General features: G+C 35.9%; 1 protein-coding gene across 5 annotated transcripts in view; it reads right to left on the bottom strand.

Annotated features, from left to right (window-relative positions):
* LOC126754513 (uncharacterized) overlaps window positions 1–24,272 on the bottom strand; it is a 230,558-nt gene that overhangs the window by 131,462 nt on the left and 74,824 nt on the right. For 4 of the 5 annotated variants that reach the window (XM_050466570.1, XM_050466561.1, XM_050466580.1 and 1 more), the window contains exon 2: window positions 9,351–11,318. In XM_050466570.1, coding sequence (XP_050322527.1) covers window positions 9,351–9,636 — 286 coding nt within the window. In that variant the 5' untranslated portion in view covers window positions 9,637–11,318. Of the gene's footprint in view, window positions 1–9,350; window positions 11,319–14,164; window positions 14,248–24,272 lie in introns of those variants that run through there. The other variant, XM_050466599.1, reaches the window with a different exon arrangement.

Here is a 24,272-nt window from a genome sequence, read left to right as displayed (position 1 = left end):
GTATACCCATTGTTTTGAGCCCAGATTGAGAGAATAAAAATGTTCAAATACCTCAAAATTTAGCTTGCTTTTAGATTTAATTTGTAAATGAGTTTATCTGTAAGATTTATAGATAGTAGTTAATTTCTTTATAAAATTCAAAACCATTTTATTTCTGTTGTATTTTCACTAAATCTTTCTTAGTTACACTCTAAGCTATTTTGAGAAAATTGAGTGCAATTTTTGTTTGCTTTGTATAACTCGTTTTATTTTAAGACAAATAAAAAGGGTATTTATGTCGTAAACAGCACATTTCAGTGACAAATTGTCGCCCTCGAGCTTTCGAAATAAAGTAACAAGAAAAATGCACTTTCAGTTCAACTGCAACGAAAATCTATTAAATTAAGTTACTTTGCATGTTGCAATCAGCAAAACACTTCAGAAAGAGTGAAACATTTATTGGTTAGACGGATATCCATTTATGTAGTTATTCTGAAATAACATAAAGGAATTTCTGTATTTTTTTGGAGTGGATAGTAATTAAAACGAAAATTATAAACAGAGCCTGTAGGAAAAGGTTTGTGAAAAATGCTGAATTGAAGTACAAAACGCTGTGCGGAATGCCGAGCAAATGACAGTACTTAAACGGATATAAATAAATAAATTTCCGGACGGGTTAAAAAAAGGCGGCTGAAATGGAAACACTATTTTCTTATATTGAGTTCAGTGGGAGAAATTGAAAAATATTTATGAAATTCAAATTTATAAAATCCATACATTCTAAATTTATTCTAATCATTCAAAATATACTACATGACTAATAAACATTTAAGTATTAAATATATATATTTTTTTTTTAATTTTCCCTCTTCACAAGCACGAATTTCCCGCAGGGTTTGTTCTCATTCGCTATCCCACCAGAACTGTCATTTTGATTGTTTTCTTGACATTATATTGACAACAACAATGCAGTTATAGCATTTAATTACATTTCTTCAGATATTCAGAAATTCTACTAGATGGAAAGTACATATTTGAGCCGAAGTCAAAGAGTTCGCTAATGAAGCTGTCGAAGCTCTTAAGATGTGAACATATCAAAAACATAATTAATTTTTATAGTCAAATTCTTTACAACTACAATTTGTGTGTCCGCATACATACATACATACATACCTAGATTTATATAATGCATTAGAAAGGGTGAATGTCCCACGCGCTGCATTGATACACATACATATATGTGTGTTTATATGTACAAGTATATATACTTATTTGGTAAAGGGGAAGTTGGGAAGCCCATCTGAAGTGAGGTGTAAAACATACCACAACTGACACTTTGTCAAAGTGCCATTAAATTGAAGAAAACATAGAAATGCATTGACATCTAAGTGCTTGTGAACTAAAAAGGGCAAACATTTGCCAACGGCATAGTCAGGGACAAGGCAAAATAAAAACATGTGAAAATAGAAATAAATTTACTTAAAGCAAATAAAATGTCAATAAAATTTTAGTTAATGTAAAAATTTGAATATAATACATAAACTTCTCAACTGATGCAAATATAAAAAATTAATGAATTTTATTTTCAAAAATCCTTTTACTTTGCCAACAACGTTTCTTTGTCTTTTTCTGACGGCTTGAGGATTTTGTTGCGACTCCGTACTTTGGCAATAATAGCGGTCGTATGGAATTTTAAGGCCATCGACTGCAATAATAAAATATTCACCTGAATGGTAGAAAGTTGATGTCTATGCGTCTTCCTGGACGCCGAAAGTGCTTTTGACAATGCGTTGCATAAAAGTGTGGCAAAAGCTTTAGAGAAAAAGAATGTGGCAGCACCTGTAGGCAGATGAGATAGAGGTCAGACTGCGCACTAAAATAGCTAAGACCAGCGTAGGGAAATGGACTGAACACTAACCCGCCGAACCGTTTACCAAAAAAAGGTACCTGAAGGGCTTTAAGAGCTTATCTTTGGTCATCCTTTGAGATGACTGATATGGTCAAATATCTGCATTTCACTCTGTATTCCACGCTTCGGTGGAACGAACTTGTGGATCTGACCTTAGTACTCATCTTGTGCAATCTATTTGTTGAGAAATCATGCGGCTGCAATCAAGGATTATCAGGTGAATTGTTATATATGAAGCGGTGGCTTGGGCTTCAAAAGCATCACAGGCTTCGGTAAGACTTCAACTATCGAAACTGCAAAGCCTTGTCTGCATCTGCGTATCGGATACAATGCGTACAGACTACAGGCGAAATGGAACGATATGGTGGAAAATGAACTGGCTGACGAGCTTGACCGCATTGCAGCTGCCAAAAGAATGAATCGACCGAAATCCTGTGTTTCGATAGATTCTCATACCACAAAGGAGTTGCTCCACAAGGAGGAAAGAGCAGGCAGGCAGAAATATTGGCAACAAAACCAACAATGTGCCACGCAAAGCTGGTAATGAGTGATTACATCCGCACCAGGTTTAAAAATTCCGGCTTTTTCTTTTTCTTTATTGGCCTAGACATCACTTACGCGGTTATAACCATATTTAGGAAAGCTCTCCGATTCACTTGGGAGTGGCCAGAAAGGATTATTTTACATATAGCTCAAGCAGCTCAATACTACCGGTCTTAAACCAAGTATCCTCTGGGTAAGCGAAAGACATCAGTTAAAATGCGAGCTAAACATTCTTCCCCATGGTTGTGCGCTGTGTTTGGGACCCGCCACATGAAAAACGCCCCCAATGAAGACAAATTCTGGCTACTTGTCGCATTTTACACTGGGCACATGCAAGCTCAAGAAGCACTTATTTAATATGGGTCAAGCTTCTTGTTTAAACCTAAGTAGACCTTAAGTCTCGGTGCAAGGAACAACTTATATTTACCTATCTATTTATTCACCTTCCCCACCTCAATTTTAATGAACTGCTTATACTTATTCAAACTTATGCTTCTTTACTCTATACTTCTGTCAATTGGCCCAGTGTTAGTTAATGCTATGAGGATGACACTTCAGCTCTGTGTCAAAACTTCTTCAGTCAATTCGGCCAGCCTTGTATGTCGAGTTCAGTAATCGGTTCTAAACTACCCAGAGAACATATTTTAGCCAGCCCAGCGTATAGACTTGTCAGCTTCAGTCTTTTTTGTAGTGATATAAACTATATTTTTGAAAAACTCTAATGGTTGAGACCTTTAACGCATGTCTTCGTCAATGGAGACAGGAAGTGGCACCGATCTAAACTGCCCATCCCACAGACATATTGTTGTTACAGATTTCATAAAGTAATATTAATAAATTTAAAAATATAATTATAACATTTAAAAATATAATTTTTAAATGTTGAGCCATTCTATATTCTCACTTAAAATAATATAATATTCACTATGTTTGCAATCTTTTGTTAAGTGGATAATCTTTTTAGACAAAAACTCCCGTTTAAACAACACAGAAAGCGTTTAAACTGAAATGAAGAGCACAAAGAATGAACCAGCTTTTTGCAACATTTTACGAGTACTTCAACTGTTTGCATTCCCAACACACTTCGGAATGATGTAAAGCAAGCGAACAGTCGAAAACCGTCAGTAAATAAAAAGTAACTAAAAATTGAACTTCTGAAACACTCCGGAGACCGCTGTCTAACTGCATGTGGTGTGGTGAGCAGAGATTTTATTTTTTTTTTATGATTGCTTTTGTTTTTATAATGTTGCCATATCTGCTGTTCGTCGTTTTTTCTACGTTTTATGCTGTGAATGCCGCAAAGTTCTGCTCGCTTGTTTTTGTTAACAGTGATGTGTTTGTTTTAGAATTTCTCTGTGTTTGTGCAGATTTTTGTTTCGATTGCGCTACAACAAAAACTGCACCACAACCTCCTACAACTGCTGACACAATGCAATGCAATGCCCACTCGAGCGGCGTTTATTCGAGCTCCACAACTTTGTGAGCACGATAAGGGTTGCCGATTGTTGCTGTTGTTGTTGCTTGAGCTGGTGGGCTAGCTTGCGGTGCTGTGGCATGCCTTAGCTGAATTGCTGCTGTTGTTATTCGGTTTGGTTGGCTGGTTGTTTAGCAGCTTTAGCTCATAATTCAGCTTAAATTATAATCGTGATTAATTTCCCACAGCAACGAGCTTTACTGCCCCGGCCGCTGCTTCCCGTGTCGGCTTGGAGCGGCAATGCGGAGCGCCACGATTTGTACTAGCCGCAGCTGCAGACGCATAACTGGACGTAATTTACTGAGGCTTATTTGTTGCAACGATAACAACAACAACAATAAAACACATACAACAACAACAGTAGCAGCAATTGCTATAACAAATAATTTCACACAAATCCTATTGCAAATTTAGCACTTTACGCCGCATTGTTGTTGTTATTGTTGCTATTAGTTTTTGTATTTTACTCAGTGTTTTAATGTGCATTTGCAGCAATTTCGATTCACCAACTATTTTTGGTTTCGAACTTTTGACTATGATAAAGCAGCAGCTGCACTGTTTAAATGCCAAACCGAATTTCTGTGGATTTTCATAATAAATTTTTATTTACCGTAAAGTTTAATTGTGCATAAATACTGTTTTAGTTAATATTTGCTTGCCACAATAATTAAGTGTGTTTTGCATTCACGCAACCTGTGGTTTATATATATGTACATATGTATATAATAAAGTATAGATTAATTATATGCATGTTGCACTCAACAATGTTTCAAATCTAAACGAAAAAGTTTGAAATTACAACAATACCACTAAATTTAAAAAAAACTTTACAGAAAAAGTAGAGAAAGTATACATCGATGGAGCCTTGCTCCTTGCCACATATGATCTTATAATTCAATCGTAATGATCTTCCGAACAAAGTTTATCCGAGAATTGGAAAAGTACTCAATTATATACTCAATTGAATATCGATCCGTGATAGTGCCATAAAAATCAGCCAGATTCACCTCTATCCCATCCTTCGCGCGGTTGTCGACTGGGCAATGGGTGTCGCTGCTTACAATGTCAAGATCTCAAGCTGTCTCCTGTCAGAGTCATTACATTGCAGGCAGACGGCTCCTAGCGAAGGCTAACGTATTTTTCCAATCAGCCTCTTATGTTGGACTGCTTTATATGCATCCTCAGAAGTAAGTGAATGGGTAATACAACAGCCATTGCTAATGAGGTACCTGGCGGTAGGTATAAAATACTAGAAGTAGAGACCTGCGAATGAAAAATCAAAATTGAGGACAATAAAGGAACGAAGCGGAGTGGTATATCAGTCCAAAGGTCGGTGGAAGACGAGGCGGCTACCACTGGCGGGCACAGTGATCGTTTACGGCTAAAATCCGAAAACGATACCAACATTGGGAAACCCATGAATTTTTTACACAATAATTGAACTAGCTACTTAGGTGCAATGCTACCGAGTAAGCGTCTGGGGACCCCGCGGTATGATGCACTGGGGGAGGTATCGATAGTGAGGCCGCAGAGTATGTTCAAATTCGCGTCAAGCACAGACACAGGTACATTATCGTATATCATAAAATGATTTGAAAATAACTTTGCTTGATATTTAATCGAGTTAAAGTGACCAAACTATGTGTATATGCGTGGCTTAATGGCCTAAGATATCTCGTAAACGAAAACGTTTTCCTTAATCCTAAGTACATAATTCGGAATATCTTTGGCAAAATGAATATGTACTAAAGTCCGAAAACATTTTTCCAAACCCATCTATAAGTTTCTTGAAAAATACTACTGGTTTTCATGAAAAATATCTGTCAAAAAAAATTTTGTATTTCAGATGTTTAATCAGTAATTAGAAGAAGCTATAAGCTTTTTGAACACAGATATCTCGTCAAATGAAAAGGTTTTCCATAAAAGTACATAATTCCGATCTTTCAGTCAGTATATTTTCCAATAGTCCAAATGATATCAATTTTAAGTGTCATTTTTAATGAACTGTAATAATCGCAAATTGTCAATTTCAAGCGATCTCACAAGTTGTCTGGAACTGTCTCAAATCACAACCTGACAGATTTTGAGAACGGATTCGGGCATGTATCCGTAGAAAATTGTTCTCACTCATAAACGGAAACCATTAAATCACCGTACATGGCGTGAATTTGCTGACTTTGCCATGAAACAAATTGAATACGATAACTATTTTTTTAGGAAAATCATCTTCTCCAATGAGGTCCACTTTCAGCTAAGTGGTGCGGTAAATAAACAAAACTGACGATTCTGGTGCATAGAAAATCCACAAATTATTCGAGAACAACCATTTCGTACACCGCTAATGACAGTTTACAGTTCCATACTTCTTTTGAATTGAAGCTAATGACAGCGTTACAGTCAATAGAGAGCAGATGACTGTAACATCAATGAAACCTAAGTTTTTATGGTAGCAATTGGTGTAAGTTGATCTTGGCAGCATCTGCTTCCAACAACACTGGGCTACTTGCCACACAGCACGTGCAACATCCAAATTATTGAGGAAAAGTTTGGAGACTCGATTATTTCAAGAAATTATGACATTGAATGGCCTCCAGGAAGTTGTGAATTAACACCATTAGACCACTTTTTTGGGAGGTCGTGGAGGCCATTTGAAGGATGTTATATTCAGAACTTAATTGCATCAATTGTCTTTTTCATATGACATTCAAAATGGTAGATTATTAATTGTGGAAGTGTTTTTAATCGAATGGATGACATATTCTCCGCTCCACTTCTTTGGAACCCAATTTGCTGACTTTAAGCTTTCGCCTATTAGTGGGAGTGGAAATGGTTCGGGTCCATTTATTTTCAATATCATTAACCATAGAGCAAGTATCATATGTACCAAATTTCACCAATATACTATCTAAAATAATACTCAAATTACACTGTGGAACATTTTTGGGATTATTGTCAGGGGGGTGAGAAATTCCAATTCAGGGTGATGGTACTAGGTCAGTATAGTAAAACCCTCAAAGGGTTTGGGGTTCGTATGTGTCAGTTTTTTTTATGACCTTTTAAATTTTTTCTTTATCTTGATGTTTTTTCGCTTAGTTGTAACATTTTGGCAAAAACGTAGTTTAACATAACTCGCGAACCACTATTATCTATTTTTCCAATCCATTAGACGGTTGTAGCAGCTTTTACGCACTATATTTGGTACCCAATTTTCGTTCACTATAACATAAGAAAAAAATTTAAAAGGTCATAAAAAAAAACTGACACATACGAACGCCAAGGGTGAGGGTTTTACTATACTGACCTAGTACCATCACCGTGACTTGGAATTTCTCACCCCCCAGATTAGCTGTTGTACTGTGTTATCACTCAGCATTGTTGATGGAACATTTCCAAGTGAACTCATTTTTATATTCAAAAATGTTTTGTTCACATGATAGAGAAAATAGTTTAGCATTAGCTTTTAGTTTTGAGTTCAAGTTGGTACTAAAATTTTTGATGCAATCCCAGGAAATAATGGATATACAATCATGGACAGAGAAAAAGCACACTCTAAAAACAATTTTCCACGTTTGTGTATGGCTTGACTTCAAATTTTGGAAAAGGTTTCTGTGGAGCGATGAAACTAAGTTCAACCGTATTGAAACGGATGGGAAACCATTTGTCCATCGTCCCCAGGTGTCAGACGTATAACTCCAGATACTCTACAAAAACTGTAAAGCACGGCGGAGATAGCGTAATAGTCTAGGGAGCGTTTTCCTGGTACGGTGTTTGACCATTGGTAAGGATAGATGGCAGAATGAACCAATTTGCTAATCTCGCGTTCGAATCGATGCCAGTGAATTGGATTTTTATCCATGAGGTTCAAGGCACGCAGTAAAAAGTGTGAAGAACTGACTCACTGCAGAAAGTACTGACGTCCTGAGCTGGACAGCCTAAAGACCCAATGCAAAACCGATTAAAAATTTATGGATCAACGGTAAGATACAGATTCTTCTTCTTTATTGGCGTAGACACCGCTTACGCGATTATGGCCGAGTTAACAACAGCGCGCTAGTCGTTTCTTCTTTTCGCTACGTGGCGCCAATTGGATATTCCAAGCGAAGTCAGGTCCTTCTTCTTCCTCTCCTTCCCCCAGCGGGTACTGAGTCGAATACTTTCAGAGCTGGAATGTTTTTGTCCATTCAGACAACATGACCTAGCCAGCGTAGCCGCTGTCTTTTAATTCGCTGAATTCGTATATCTCATACAGCTCATCATTCCATCGAATGCGATATTCGCCGTGGCCAACGCGCAAAGGGCCATAAATATTTCGCAGAACTTTTCTCTCGAAAACTCGCAACGACGACTTATCAGTTGTTGTCATCGTCCAAGCCTCTGCACCATATAGCAGGACGGGAATTAGGAGTGACTTATAGAGTTTGGTTTTAGTTCGTCGAGAGAGGACTTTACTTCTCAATTGCCAACTCAGACCGAAGTAGCACCCGTTGGCAAGAGTTATCATGCGTTGGATTTCCAGGCTGACATTGTTGTTGGTGTTGATGCTGGTTTCAAGATAGACGAAACTATCTACAACTTCGAAGCTATGACTGTCAACAGTGACGTGAGAGCCAAGTCGCGAGTGCGACGACTGTTTGTTTGATGACAGGAGATATTTCGTCTTTCCCTCATTCACTTCCAGACCCTAAGTTACAGATTACCAAGAAAAAAAATCAAAAATGCCGAAGATATTTGGACTGGAGTCAAGGAGACATGGTAGGCAATTCCACAAAGGAGGTGTCAGATATTAGTGGAGAGATTGCCATCACGATGCCAAGTAATTTCGAAAAATTGTAGGCACACAACATAATACTAACTTTTTGAGTGCTCAAACGCTATAATACTTATTAGATTTCTAATAAATGTATTTAATTTCCGCAGAACCAGCCTACCATGCTATTTCTATGACTGCAGTCAAATTTTGCTGAATACTATACTTTAACTCAAGGTTCTCATGAACTCCTCGTTATTATAACATATCGAGGATGCGTTGGAAATACTTTGAAGATTATCAAATTCCCAAAAGACTTCCTGGCTGAGAGATCTGAAAGCTTTCCTCGTTTTCAAATCTAAAAGGTTTTAAAATAATGCACAGGTCTCACTGGGCCCTAAAGACTAGCTTCTTTGTTTGTACAAAGCTTTCTCCCAACAAGGCTTAAAAACTAGTCTTAAAATATGTAGAATGAGAAAAACTCAAATTAATTAAACCGCTTTGAGGCTATTACAATGTGTAGCTACTAGTTTTAGTCACTTAGGCACATTAAGATTATACAAAACCCAACGCTACCGCCTTGTACTTACCATCGAAAGACTTAAACGAAAGTATGCTTTCGCAAGAATTACGAAAGAAAATCGATAAGCATTAAATTGCGAGTAAAAGTGAGTAGTAAAGAAGGCAAAAGAACTTACCATTACCGGCAGCCAAGAGCAAAAGCAATCCGCAAGTAATTAAGCACTGCGTAAAATTGCTAATCCCGTTGCCACAATTGCTGCTGACACCGCACCGCACTTGGCGTTGGCTGCGCGTCGAGCCAGTGCTGTGTGTGTGCCGCGCCGACGTTGACATCTTCACCTCAGGCGACGCGTCACACTTGCAGGCCTGCAACGCGTGTGACGACAGCGATAACGCGGAAACCGCAACGGAGGCGCACGACGACACGAAGCCTCCAAGGGCGCGGCTAAGAGGCAATTTCATTGACCGCAAATTACAAGCAAACACTTGGTCGCACGTTTTTACGACCGCAATACACCGGAGCGTTTCAATCAAGCGACCGGCAGGCAGACAGACGAGTGGGCGAGCACTTCAAGGTGGCGTTGTGCGCGTACGCCAGAGTGTCAAGCAAAGTCAAGTTGTATGTGGCACGTTGTCTTGGCGCAGCAAATGAATTGAATGGATCAAGCAGCGCGCTAACGTATGTTATTACGTCTGATTGTATGTTTATGCATTTGCCAATTGTGGCTTAAGCTAATGCGAGCACGTTTCGCCGCAATGTTGCCACAGACCGCAACGGTTAAGATACGCACCGCAAGCAAACACCACTAAGTTTGTACACAATATATGTACGTATATCTACACTAGTTTCTTGTTTTTGTTGTTGTTTTGGTTATATGCTTATTTTTTCGCACTCGCCACACGCGTTCACTAGCCGAATTATTAGTTTTTCTTATTACATACACACACACACACCGCCAACGCCGCTACTTAAGATGTGTGGCACGTCTAATGCGGCTAATAAATGATCGAGCGCTCGTGAAGGCTGCGGGAGACGCGGCGCGCCCTTGTGGCAGCACGTTTGCGTTTATCTGTCGGCGGCAAAATTGAAAAATCACAAATTGATATTTTATGACAGACCAGCAGGCGGACGCGGCGCGCGCACAGACATCCAGCGAAAGTTGCGTTTGCAGCGCGACGGACGTGTTGCCGTTAGAGTGGATAGTTTTTGTTTACTCTCTTACACACTGAGCGTGTATATGTGTGCGTGTGGCTATAAGCACTGCTTTTGCTGCTTAAGATTTTTTCCTTCTTTTTGGTTACGCGGCACTCAGCTAACGGATACACACACTTTTATTTTGACGGCACTCGGCTTCAAGCAAAAAATCCGATTTCACTTTATCCCTTTGGTTATGCCGTTATGCCTTAAATTGCGTTTGCGAAAATAATAATTTAAGACATCACTGTTTACACGCGCGTTCAACACTTTTGTTGCACATGCCGCAGCGCTGTGTATTGCTGCTATATTCAATTTGCAAAATTCAAATGCCACAATTTTCACTCGCGCACTTTCCGCCGCACACACTCACACACACACATGCATACACTTGCACTGTTCGGTGTCTGCAGCGCGCTGATAATTCTGTGTGGCGGATGCGTGTTTTATTTGAATTATGTGGTCTTGCGCCGGGCGTCGCGTTATGGCAAGCAGCTGATTATGGTTCTGCGGTGAACAACTAATAAATGCAGCCTTCGTCCGCTGACAGATGCGCTGCATCCGCTGCCCTACTATGGGTTTTATGCTAATAATTACCGCTGAATTTTTGTTTTGTTGTAATTTCGTAATTTGTTACTGCAGCTAATGCCGTCTTTGTGTTGTAGTTGTTGTTATTTTTGTTATTGTTGTTGTTATTATTGTTGTTGCTGTTAATGCTGTATATTGTAAGCTATTACAAGCGCATACAAATTAATTAGCTTAAATCTGCGACCACAGCGCGCGCATTATTAATAATTTCCTGCCGCAAAACACTTTCGATTTTCACGCACTACATGCACATGTATTTAGTATGTTTTATACACATTCACAACATATGTGCTTATTAATTGTGAACTGTTTCAATAGTTTTTAGTTTATGTTGCATGAATAGTTGTAGATTTGTTTAAATCTGTAAAGATAAATTTTATTAGTTTTCAATTATAGTTGCGCTTTTGAAATTGAAGCAGTCTCAATTTATGATAAATATTTAAAATTTGTGAATTTTCTTTGCATTCAGTCTAATATCAAGCACAAAACTTTAAATTTTGTGTCAAACAATAACTTAAAAACTTTATTTCCTTTGAGGTCATTTTTGTTATAGTTTTATTTGTTTTTAAATAAAACCCTCAATTATTTTTTTTATTATTTTCTCCATTTTAATTATTTTTAATTAATTTTAATTAATTCAATTTTTTCTTTAAGTTTTAAGAAAACAATTTTTATAATTTTTATTCACTTGATTGTAATTTTTTTTATTTTATTGTGTTTTATTTTAATTTTTTTTAAATAAATTGATTTCCTTTCTTTATATTTCACCAATTTTTATAAGATATTATTTTATCATAATTTATTTTTTTAATTTTTTATTTTACATTTAATTCGACTTTCTCTTGATGTTTTATCCATTTTTTTATTTAATGTTCTTCCATTTTATTTTGAGTTATTTTGTTGTTATTTAGTTTTTTTTAATAAAATTTGGATTCACTTTTATTTATATTTAATACATTTTTTCTTGTATATTATTTTATTCTATTTTACTTTGTTATATTTTATTTTTTTTATTTTTGTTAATATTATATTATTTTTTTCTTAAATATTATTTTCTCTTTTTAGTCAATATTCTTCTATCAACTTTTATTTTATTTTATTTTATTTCATTTTACTTTATTTTATTTTATTTTATTTCATTTCATTTCATTTAATTTATTTTATTTTTATGGATTTTATGACAGTTAATTTAAACCCTGAATTTTAATTTAATTTTTTTTATTTGTTTTATTCTGTTAACGGTTAAATTGTAAAATTTGTTTTTATGCATTTGATTTTATTTTAATATTTTCAATTTTAATTTTTTGGATTAATCTCGATTTAATTTCATTTCTTTACATTTTTATTTATATTTTATCCATTTTATGGTTCAATATTATTTTGTTTTGTTTTAATTAAATTACTTAATTTTGCTTTATTTTATTTAATTTACATTATTCAATTTGTTAAGTTTTTTATTTAATTTCTTTATTAATATTTGTTTAATTAAATTTTTTGTATTTTTTTTTGTGTCTAATTTTTGAAATAAGCTCTTAAATTTATGTAATCCAATATTATTTATTTTACATATTTTATTTTACTTTATTTTATTTCATTTTTTTTATTTAATTTAATTTTAATAATTTTATTTCGTTATATAATTCATTTAACCCAATAATTGTATTTCACTGCAGTCTTCCATGCACAAAATTCCGATCTATGATTTGTTCAATTCAAAAAGTTTTTGTTTTTGTTGCAAAAGCTTCACTCAAAATATTTATACGAAAAATGGCACTTGTGCGCTTCACAACACTCCATGCACACACACACACACACACACAGACAAAGTTTGCAGCAATCGTTTCTGCTCATTTCGCACTCCGTTCAGCTGTCAATTTCTGGCCACTCCTTCACTATTTCAAAATAAAATCCCGTCTCTGTGGAAGCATTGCTCATTTATATTTGACAACAGATGTTCGTTGTCTTTTCGCTGCTTGTGTGCACTATTTTATGTGTTTTTTCCATTTCATTCGTTTTTTTTTATGCTTTACTGCTCTCTGTATTTGCTTTCAAACAAACTATGATTATTTCGGTCCTTTTTGACGTTTTGTTTGTCTTGTTGCCAATTCGTTTGCTTTCTCAGCGCAGTGATTTTTGTTTGGTTTATTTTGCTTGTTTTTGCTGTTGGTGTTTTATTTTCTCATCACAAGTAATTGTCTACTCAAATTTCAACAAAGTATTCCCTTCGGTCCTTATTTGCCGGTTCAATGGTTCATTTATTCGTCAATTTCATGATGTGTGACAAACTGAAAGTGAGACAAAAATAGGGGAGAGCATAGTTTAGATCACATTTTATTGCTTTGGCAAAGGGAGTAAGTTGAGACGGTTAGGAAAATTATAAACAAATATGAATATTTTGGCAATAATTGGCTTTTTATTAGTTTTTATCTGTGGGAAAGCAAATATTGGCGCAAAATGTGAGCATATAATTCAGAAGAGAATTTTATGTATTTGCAACGACAAGATAAATTTTACCTAACTAAAATTATTAAATTACTAATTTATTCTAAAATTTATTTTTGTAGAAAGTATACACCAGCAAAGCTACAGTTTTATTAGTTAATATTGAACTTTCGAAAAAGTATGGAAATGTTTCCAAAATATTAATCTGCAGTGTTAGTTACTATAATCAATCGTATTACAGTTACGCTATCATATTTTTGGCTTACATTTTAAAGTTACTAAGTCAATAGTAAGAACTTTGAATAGGTGTGTGTCTTCGCTAATAAAGGTGTCACTGAATTTATAAAAATATATTAAAAATAATTATATAATAAAAATGTTATATAATTAGAGATTTAAAACAAATATTGAACATTCTTATAAAGGTTTTTCAACAAAAAAAAAGTTAGAATATCAAGCTTCAGCATATTAATTATTAAACTTTGCCCCTAAATATATGCAACGTTTATGTTTAAATATTTTCTAAGTTTATAATATTCTAAAAGCGCATAAGAAGTAAGCACAGTGAAAATACGTGAAATATAAAAAGCAAAATCAAAAGTTAATTAAACTTCAATCTTTGACTCAAACACATTTCTGGCACATCAAATATACCCGCCAAATCTGCCCTCACATCCAACACAAAGATTCACATTATTTTACTTTTAATTTTTCTTTACTACACTGCACATTTGCTACTTAAACAATAAGCCGCTGCCTTTTTACCAGAAGCTTTCAGTTTATAAATAGAATGATTGTCGCGCAAATATTTCATAATTGGTAATTAAAATTCCAAAAACATTTTGAACATGTCTTAATGCTGCCAAAATTAAAGCAAAATAATAATATTCTTTATAGCACACTCGTATAAATCAGTCGCATTTAACAGCTATTTATGACTCAAGCACGAATAAAACACCCGCTGCTCGAAACGCGCACTCAACATGTTGACAGGCAACTGAAAGCGGAGCATTGTGCCGAGCCGGGCTGTATGCTTGAGCATAAATTGCAAAAAGACCACACGCCGCAAGTGGGTTATGTAGAAAGAACAGAAGAGTTAGAAAAATGCAAGCAAAACAAACACTAATTAAACAAGCATTTAAGCTCAAATCAACCCCAAGCCATTGAGTTAAGCAAACACACGCTTATTTGAGGTTTGAATGCGATTTCGGCATAAGAGCTACTGAGAAAGTGGACACTTAATGAGAATACACAAAATTAGGTAACTGAAGCTCATTAGAAAGGTATTCATCTATATTTAGAATTCAAATCTATTTTTTTTTTGACAATATCTATGAAGTGGTTTTGAAATTATTTCAAAAGAGGCAGAATCAATTATGAAAAATTTGATATCGAAACATGTAAACTTAACAGAATATAAAAATAACCATTCCTAACCGTTCCGTAGTTGTAGAGGTTGTAACTCGTCAGTAACCATTCTGAGTTCACACGGTAAGACTAATCGTACGTATATTATTGTATGTAGGTCAGTTAAAGAAAATTTTTAAAACAAGACGAGGTAGAATCATCTCAGAACTTCTTTATTGACCCGTTTTTAAAAAATGAAGGCTCAAATACCTTAGATCTTCTTCCTTTCTGGAGGATTACTCGTCACTCATAGAACCTAACTTAAGGGGTTACATGGGGTTACGAGTTTCAAAAAGTCGATTTTTTTATTGTCTTATTAAATTCTACAATACATCTGGAACATTTTCCTAAATTCAAGTTGATCCGAGTATTACTTTTGGAGATACAGCCTTGAGAACTAGTGCGCTCGATGCTAGCTAGGCTAAGTGCGCCGTTCTTTCTCGAAACTGCGTTTTTGAAGTGGGTTGGTAAGATTTCTCGATAACTACTCAGCCGATCTTCATGAAATTTCACACAAGTCTTTGAGATACAATTCTTAAAGACTAGGACAAAGGATTTTTTTCTATTACAACCATTTGAAAAAAATGTCTCGAATTTATCATTGAAATTTAATTTTTTTGTAAAACTTTTCATTTTGTTTTTCCTTCGTCCAAGTTCTAAGTTAAGGTTTTAACTGAAACACCTATTTTTTCACTTTAGATGATCCTCTAAGGAGTCATGCTGCCAACGTGGGCGCATCTTTCTTCCGAGGGGTCACCGGAAATGGGCGCATTGGGCGAGTTTAAAATTTTTTTTTCAAAAATTTCAGAATTACTTTGTTAATAGTGTATGTTTATAACAACAAAAAATTCTAACAAATTTTTTTATTTCCTATATTAAAAAAAAAAATTGTTGAAAAAATGCTGTTTTTTGCCGAAGAAACCCATGTAACCCTTTAAGCTAATCTATATGCCGTCTCAATTTTCGGATTTTGCCTCGAGTAGAAATCGAGCCCAAAACACACTAAATGATAAACACATATACACTGACAGGTATTTCTTGAGAGAGTAACCTGTCAAAATATGAAGAAACTTTCAATTTTCCAAGAGCAGAATTAGGTCCAACCGAGAAAGAGGCAGAGAGGTTATTATGTCCATTTTAACTAACAAAAACTGTCGTTTTCACTTACAAAATCCATAAACATATATAATCTAAATACATATACATATAACGTTATTGTGAGACTCCTTTATACTATAAAAATTCCCAGCAAATCACTTTGCACGCTTTCCCTAACAAGAGCAAAGTATCTACATGTCTGTATGTGTGTGTGCAACACAATGGAAAGGAAGCATTTGAATGTTGCTCAACACATGTTGCACCGCTTTTGTTGACTGGAAGACTCACGGCCACAGCACAGCCAGCAGCCCGCAGCCCGCAGCCGGCAGCCGTCAGCCAGCAGAAGCTTGTAAACATGCCGCGTGCCGGCAGGGTTGGGGTGGAACAATCGCGTTGCAAGTGTGTTTATTTATTGCTACTTCATGCCACTCGGCGTCATTATTGTCGATGATATGCCAGCAGCGGTGGTGGCAGCCGCGATGTAAGCGGCTAATTTTAAACTTGCCTTGTTGTCGCGTTGCGTCACACAGGAAGGAAGTGGATTTGTTGATTTTAAATAAAACCGGGCTACTTTGGCTGCGCTCGCCGCCGTGTGGCCGCACATGTGCACGCGTGTGGTGTGTTAAACAGCGTGCCGCCAGCGCTCCGCGTCGGACGGTGTGAATGGTGTCAGTAGCAATAAGAGGCAGAAGAAAAAAAAATGCAACAACAAAAACGTTGAAAACAACAAAATTGCTCGAAAAGGAAAGCAATCACGAGCAGCTGACATTTTTAATGGCAAAAAAATTAACTCTTTAAGCTCGAAAGGCGACAGCAAAATAGCAGGGGCTTATGTGGCAACTGCCAAGTGGGTGTGAGCGCCGCTGTGCAACAATAACAAATGCAAAGTAAACATGTTTAGAAATTCTCTGTCAGACATTTGCTGATTGTTTTCCGTTTATTTTATTTTATTTTATTTATATTTTCTTTTTTTTTTTTTCTCGTTTCTTTTCATAATTATTGTTTGCTTTAACAGCCGCCGAGCTTCTAATATGTTATGGCAGTCCCTGGCCTACGCCAAAAGGTGATTTTGCAAGGGATAAGGGTCGACCGGCTGTTGAAGTGTTGACGTGCAATAACGGTAATTATGGATGAGGGTGATGTAAGCGCGTGTGAGCGTTTGTGAGTGTTTGTAGGGCGTAAATCAGTGTATATAAAGTGAAGAAAGATGGAGCAAATACAGGTTAAGTACCAACAGTTGCACAGCTGTGCGAAAATTTGCACTCATAAAATATTTTTTACTCATTCTAAATTACATATTCAAGGTTACATAAATCTAAAAGCGATTTGCTTGTGTAATAAGTACTTTTGGTCCAAAAAAGTTGAATTTTTAGTTATTTCTTATTATTATTATTTTTCCATATATTTTTTATTTTACGTTACCATAATAGAAAACTGGTTGTGTATCAACTTATTCCCCATAATGTTTTAAAATATTATTCTATCGGTTTTCGAGTATTCTTATTTAGGTAATATTCTCATTGTCGCCGTCATATTAGTAGTGGCAAGGATTAATGGATGCATTACATTCTTACTATTTTCATAGTTTTTTTTGTGTCATTTAAAGTACACACCAAGTGTGGGTAAAATTTTCATACAAGCGAAAATTTATGCAAAATAAACAGAAAACAAAGAAACGTTACATTCGGATGTAGTAAAGCACAGGCGCATTTTCTATAGCATAAAAGAGTATACAATTATCTTTGTCTTGAGCCCAACCGATCAGTGTTTTATTAATATAACGATTTTATTTTGATTACTATTTTCTTATTTTTTTGGTACACTCTTCATATGAGCGTATGTGAAGTCATTTCAATTTGTCAATTAATTTTTTGTTTACAAACAATTTAGTGTCGCCGTGTCACAGTATTTTTTTACAATGGAAAAAATTTAATATCGTGCAGTGATAAAATTCTTATTTTTGGAAGGTGTAGAACCAAAACAAATTCACGAACGAATGTTTAAAGTGTATAATGATTGTTCATCTACAATTAGAACAGTAGAGAGATGGGTTGCTGAATTTAAACGTGGTTGTACAAGCCTTGAAGACGATCTACGTGAGGACGTCCAAAAAGCGCATCAGCACCAGAAATCATAACCAAAATACAGAATATGGTTTTGAAAGACCGTCGATTCACTGAGAAAGATTTAGTAGAGCCTCTAAACATCTCATTAGCCAGTGTGAGCCATATTTTAGGTGAAATTTTGGGTTTTAGAAACGAATTCGTGTCCGGAAATCGGCCAAGAAAACTATGGCATCAGTTGTTTGGGATGCGAGAGGAATTTTGTTTATGAATTATTTGTAAACTGGTAAAACAATTATTTACGAATATTATTGCAACATTTTGGGCCAGTTGAAGGAAAAAATTGGTTGAAAAAGACCCGGTTTGCAGAAGAGAAAAATCCTTTTTTATCAGGACAATGTACCGCGTCACAAGAGCATTTTGACAGTGGCTAAAATCCATGAATTAAAGTGTGGAGTGTTGGAGCATCCACCGTATTCACCATATTTGGCCCCCAGCGACTTCCATTTATTTCCAGAACTCAAAAAATGTATGCGTGATAAGCGTTTTTCGTCAAACGGTATATATATACAGACGGACGGACAGACAGTCAACCGGAGTTCAACTTTTCTTATGATCTTGATCATATAGATATATATAAATATATATAGTAAAAATGGAGATATCTTGATGAAACTTGGTATGTGGTTTTCTCAGTACAAAAAATTACAAGTTCGTAGATGGACGTAATCGGACCACTGCCACGCCCACAAATCGCCATTATCCGAAAACACATAAAGTGCCATAACTAAGCACTAAATTAAGATATAAAACTCTAATTTGGTACAGGGGATCGCAATACCAATGGTCACCTGTAGGCAAAAAGTTTTGAAAAAGTGGACGTGCCCCCGCGCCCTAATAAGTATAATGTACATAACTCCTAAACTACTACAACAACCAAATTTGCTTAGCGCAAATATTATAAAATGTATAAAATCAGAAGATAACCGAGCTCACTCTCCATATAACGGTACTGTTCAAAATTACTAAAAGCGTAATAAATCAATAAATTTTATCTCCGAGATGGTATAAGAAAGCTTTATGTGAGTCGGTGTGAAAATTGGCACCGCCCACTTTTTGGTGAAATCACATATCTCAGGACTCGACCGACGGATTTCCACTAAAATTATGAAATTTTTTTTTATATTCCTTTGAAACAGTGTGAAAATGAGCGAAATGCATTCAATTCTTTCACTTTCCAATGTATAAATCATGAAACAATTAATATAATGGGATGAAATTGTGAACTAATAATTCCTTTAATTCATTGTTGTCAATGTTTGAGAATGAAATTAAGAGAGAAACCTTTCCCGACAATAGTGTTTCTGTGTATAAAAAATGGGTTGATACTTCAATACTTCCTTCAACCCCCATATATCTAATAAGAAGACTTCCGAGCTTCCAGGTGTCTTTATGCCGCATATATCGGCCAATATTTGAGTTATCTCAATGACAATTACAGGACAAGTTTTTACTCATAACAGCGTATCTTTGTGCCTAAAATAAATAAAATTTGGCGAAAACTTGGCCTACCCCCTATGGTATAACTATTATTAGGATTTTCGAACATACGGCTGACTTTGCTCCATATGATTGGTTATTGTAGTTGAGGTAACTTAATGAATCTCAGGGAACACTTCCTTTTATGCGGTATGATAATAAAAAATAAATGAAATCAGGTCGATACTAGTCCCACTCCCATATAATACGTATAATGATTTTCGTTTTTCTGACAAATCTTATGCCGAATTTGTAGGTCAGTGTATGAGTTATATAGAATATATGTACGTATAAAATTGCTTAGATTCCGATACTCTGCTTTCCCTGGCGTTGATTCTTGTAAGTTGCAAGAATATAAAATGTTCGGTTGCACACGAGCCCCGTATTATTATTTTTATTTATTTATTTTTTGTTTCAAATTGAAATCGCGAAATCGTAAGTATAGCCACGTGTCATGTTTTTGAAACCCTCCACTTTATCTGCTGCTTTTTTCGAAATTTTTATCTTTTTTTTTTGTTTAAATGAGTTAAGCATTCACCCACTCTACCTGGAAAAACTGGCGCATACTAAGAAAACACTGCAAGATACACCACATCCGATGATACCATACTCATACATCACCACTCAACACAACACCAACTTAACTCAGCACACTTCTACATCAACCCACGCAACATAAAGGATGGTCCCCAAAAACTTTCAAAAGTATATTTATGTTATGATAAAATGAAAAAGACTTTCTGAAAAAATTTCCACATGCATACTTTAAAGAAGGTAACACAGCGAATTAACTTGAGATTACATAAAATAGACCTTCAATTCAATCCGAAAGTTGCACTGCTCGAAACTCCCACTTAATCTTCTACTTCCATTTAATCTCCTTGAAATTTTAAAATTTTGATATTAATAATCTCCGATTATAACTAATGCTTCGAAGTTCTCTCAAGCACCTTTTTGTGCAAATCCTTTTGCAGTCGATTTGACACGAGTGAATTCAGATGGCATAATTTACTTACATTCACAGTTGAATGAGCATATCTCAAGCCTATTACCCCCGACTACCGAGTTACAAATGTAAGTTATTTTCAATGCCCACAAAAGTACTTCTGCGACCGCCACCACCCACTGGACAATATTTTAACCTAACACACACATAAACCAACAAGAACGTTGTGGCATTCTAATGATGCCGTCTCCTTCCATGGCTTTTGTAGCAGTTAGTAATTTAACGGCGCTTTCACAGCTACAACGACGCGAGTCGCTTCACCGCTACGCTTTCGACCGTGCCACATTCTTTTTGCATAAACTCATTTTGTGCCATTCAAAGACAAAAGCTGGGAAAATGGAGTAGGAAACGGGAGCAAAGCATTGAAATCCCAGCTGCATTGGTATAGGAGTTCAGCAGAGAGCAAGTATGAGTTTAATGAGGTTGCGGCCACATACACATACACATTGATATTTGTTGCTATACAAGTGTGCTTTGCTGTTTGCTTCTGTTTTTGTTTTGTTTCTGCTTCCTTTCTCTACAGCCTTCACTTCATTTCTAACTCCCCTATACAAGAGACACGCTACCGACTCATCAAATTTGAATGTTGCAACATTTGTGTTTATTTAAGTTTCAATTACGCTGCAACAATGCCGGGGAGTGCCTCAGCCTGCTGTCAGCTACTATACAATTGCCTCATAATTTCGCCTTTATTTGTGTGTATGTGTGCAATATGTGTCTCCGCGTGTGTCTCCAGTTCCCGGGCTCGCTATCTGTGATTGGCATGCAGTTCAGGCGAAATGTTGCACGTTCACCATATGCCGCAACATGTGTGCGCTGTTTAGTTGCTGTTTTTGCCTTTCGCTTGCCATAACATATTCATGAGCATACACTGTACGCCGAACAGCATACTTAGGCAGCTTCCCGAGATGTCAGCAAAGTAGTAGTCAAATAAACATTTGCAGCACATTGCTCCCATTTTTTGTGTTGTTGCTGTTTTGTCTTATTTATAACTCAGGCATTCGCAGCAATCTTACGCAGAAACATTCATCATTGCGGGTGCAACACTTGCCTTGTAGTATCTGTTGCAAAAAGCAGCTAACTGGCAGCACGTCTGGCTGTCATATGGAGTGGTGTATATGATATTGTCTTTATTTATGTACGTATGTATAGTATGTGTTTGTGTGCTGCCTGTAGGAGAGCACCGTCTGTTGCTAACGTCTACTACGGTGTCTACTGGCAACGCATCACTGCAGCAACAGCCAAACGTCAGCCATTAGCCGCCTACGGCTCCGTTGCAACCTCACGCGTCACACATGCCACACGCGACAGTCTTCCATATTCACTTAAACATACATACGTATATCTGCTAATGATATATTTTTCTTACTCCTCCTACTCCCGCTTCCAAACAGCCACAACTCATTCGTGTACAGATCTCCCATTTCGCCAAATGATCCATTTCGCTTTGCTCTCAAATAAATAAACGCATCAAATTTGACGTTAACCGCCGTCATCGTCGTCGCTTGCAACCGCAGCCTCAGGCCCAAGTGTTAACCGCAGATTATGCCATTCAAAATTCAATTTCAAATGTTGCAACTTCCAATGTTGACGGCAAATTGGCGGCTGTTGCCACAGCCTTAGCGTCATAATTGTGCTGGAGTTGGCTGTGCTGTGCGAAAGATGAATGACTTTTATTTGTTTATTTATTCGCATCACTTCGCCTTGTCTTCTATTTTTTTCTTCTTTTTTTGTTTTTGCTCATCATGTGAGCGTCTCATTTTGTGCCCCTTTTGGTAGTTTCTTCAAACAGTGTCTGCGTATTCATTTCACTTAGCGGATTTCTTGCATGCTACGTTGACTTTTTAATCGTTTTGTCATGAACAAATTTCAAAATAAGAAGATGCTCTTATTCAACAATTTTCAATTTAAAATTGATAAAAATAAACGAAAAAAAATGTTCACTTCGGTTTAACAGAAGGTAAAATACTCTTCATGAATAAAAAAAGTTTTCCAAACGAGAACTTGATTCTGAACGTTCCATTTTTATGGCAGCTGTATTCAATAGTGGTTCGATCTGAACAATTTCTTCGCCGATTATACCGTTGCTTTGAGCAAGAATACAAACCAAATTTCCTGAAGATATTTTCTTAGAAAAGTTTTCCTTACCGACCGTTTAGTTTGTATGACAGCCATATGCTATAGTGTTCCTATATCGGGCAGTTCCGACAGCTTCTTAGCAAGAAAAGGCCGTGTGCAAGACTGTTAACTCAAACACTGAGGCGCTAGTTGGCATATGTAGGGTAGTCGAAAAGTCTTTTCGTATTTTGTCAATAGATGTCGTTGCAGTCGAATATCTCCAGCACTACCAATCACATTGTGTCATACCATATGGTGTTAGAAAGGTGAGATTTAGAACTTCATTTAACCAAAAAAATTAAATTAAATTGAAAAAAATTTCCAATGAAAATAATAAAAAAAGTTCGCTAATTTTGAAATTTTTGTTTAAAAAGAAAAAATGCCACGCAAGTCATCAATGAAATTTGTGAAGTTTACGAAGACGATGCTGTGTCAGTTCGTATAGCACAACAATAGTTCGCTCGCTACCGTTCTAGAAATTTCAAAATTTCGATTTACACTGACGGAATAATGTCTCTAGCGAAAAAATTGGCAAAAAGTGGTCGACCAAAATGGTTTGTTTATTTATTTGTTAGTATAAATATAACAAAAGTTAAGTTGAAGTTTGATTATAAATACGAAAAGACTTTTTCGACTACCCAATATATCTACAAATAGACAGACGAACATATCTAAATCGATTTAGCTCACCATTATATATATAGTTTATGGGATCTTGGAAATATAAACATATATCTCGAACTAAAAAATATTTAATTTTATAGAAAGCGTAGGCAAGACTGCAAATGTTCAAGCCTTTTAATCAGCTGATATAAAGTGTTCGATTCGCTACTCTCTAACGCTTGGGGAATCAAAATAAGTTAATACTTTTTGGAATATGCTTGTATATAGTAGATATTATTTGTGTAAGTTACTAAGTGAAATTCCACATTACGGACAGTCCTTATAGATGGACACCTCCTATAACGGGACGAATTTTATGAACACAACGTTATTATTATTATTTTCTCAAATTTTCAATTCCTATAACCGGACATGAAACCGCTTCAATAACCAGACACGGACATTATTTTAGTACTACTATTTCGTTCAAATTAATTTTGATAAAGGGACAAGATTTCATTATATTTGTAAAAAAATGTATAGTTTGTAGTTTCCTTTTTTTTGATTCTTATTATTGTGGAGTTCTGTGACAGTTCTTTTAAGAACAATACACAAAATGATCACAGCAAACAAATTGACTTAAGCTGGAGGTGTCTGGTTCGCGGTGGCTCAACGGAAACTAACTGGATAATTGGCATTCATTCATTCTTGCATGGCATCAGCTCGCATTTATTCGAAATATAGATATATAGATCTGAATTACAGCTTCTGACAGTAAGAAAACAATTTAAACACACGTTTTTGCACGCCACCATACATGGACAGATTGCCTAACCGGACAAAAACACTGCGACAGTGGGTGTCCGGTTATGAGGAATTTCCTTGTACTTGAATACATAAATGTTGAATACACACAGTTTGTACCTTCGAATATAATAACTTGTGGGCAACTAAGTAAATATCTACCAACCCTTCTGACATACGCTATATTAGAAGAAGCACACACCTATATATTATTTGTGAACATTAATGTACATAC

This window comes from Bactrocera neohumeralis, chromosome 2 (assembly GCF_024586455.1).
Source record: "Bactrocera neohumeralis isolate Rockhampton chromosome 2, APGP_CSIRO_Bneo_wtdbg2-racon-allhic-juicebox.fasta_v2, whole genome shotgun sequence".
Taxonomy (NCBI): domain Eukaryota; kingdom Metazoa; phylum Arthropoda; class Insecta; order Diptera; family Tephritidae; genus Bactrocera; species Bactrocera neohumeralis.
The sequence above is the reverse complement of the archived record's forward strand: the minus strand, read 5'-3'. Positions and strand labels throughout refer to the sequence as shown.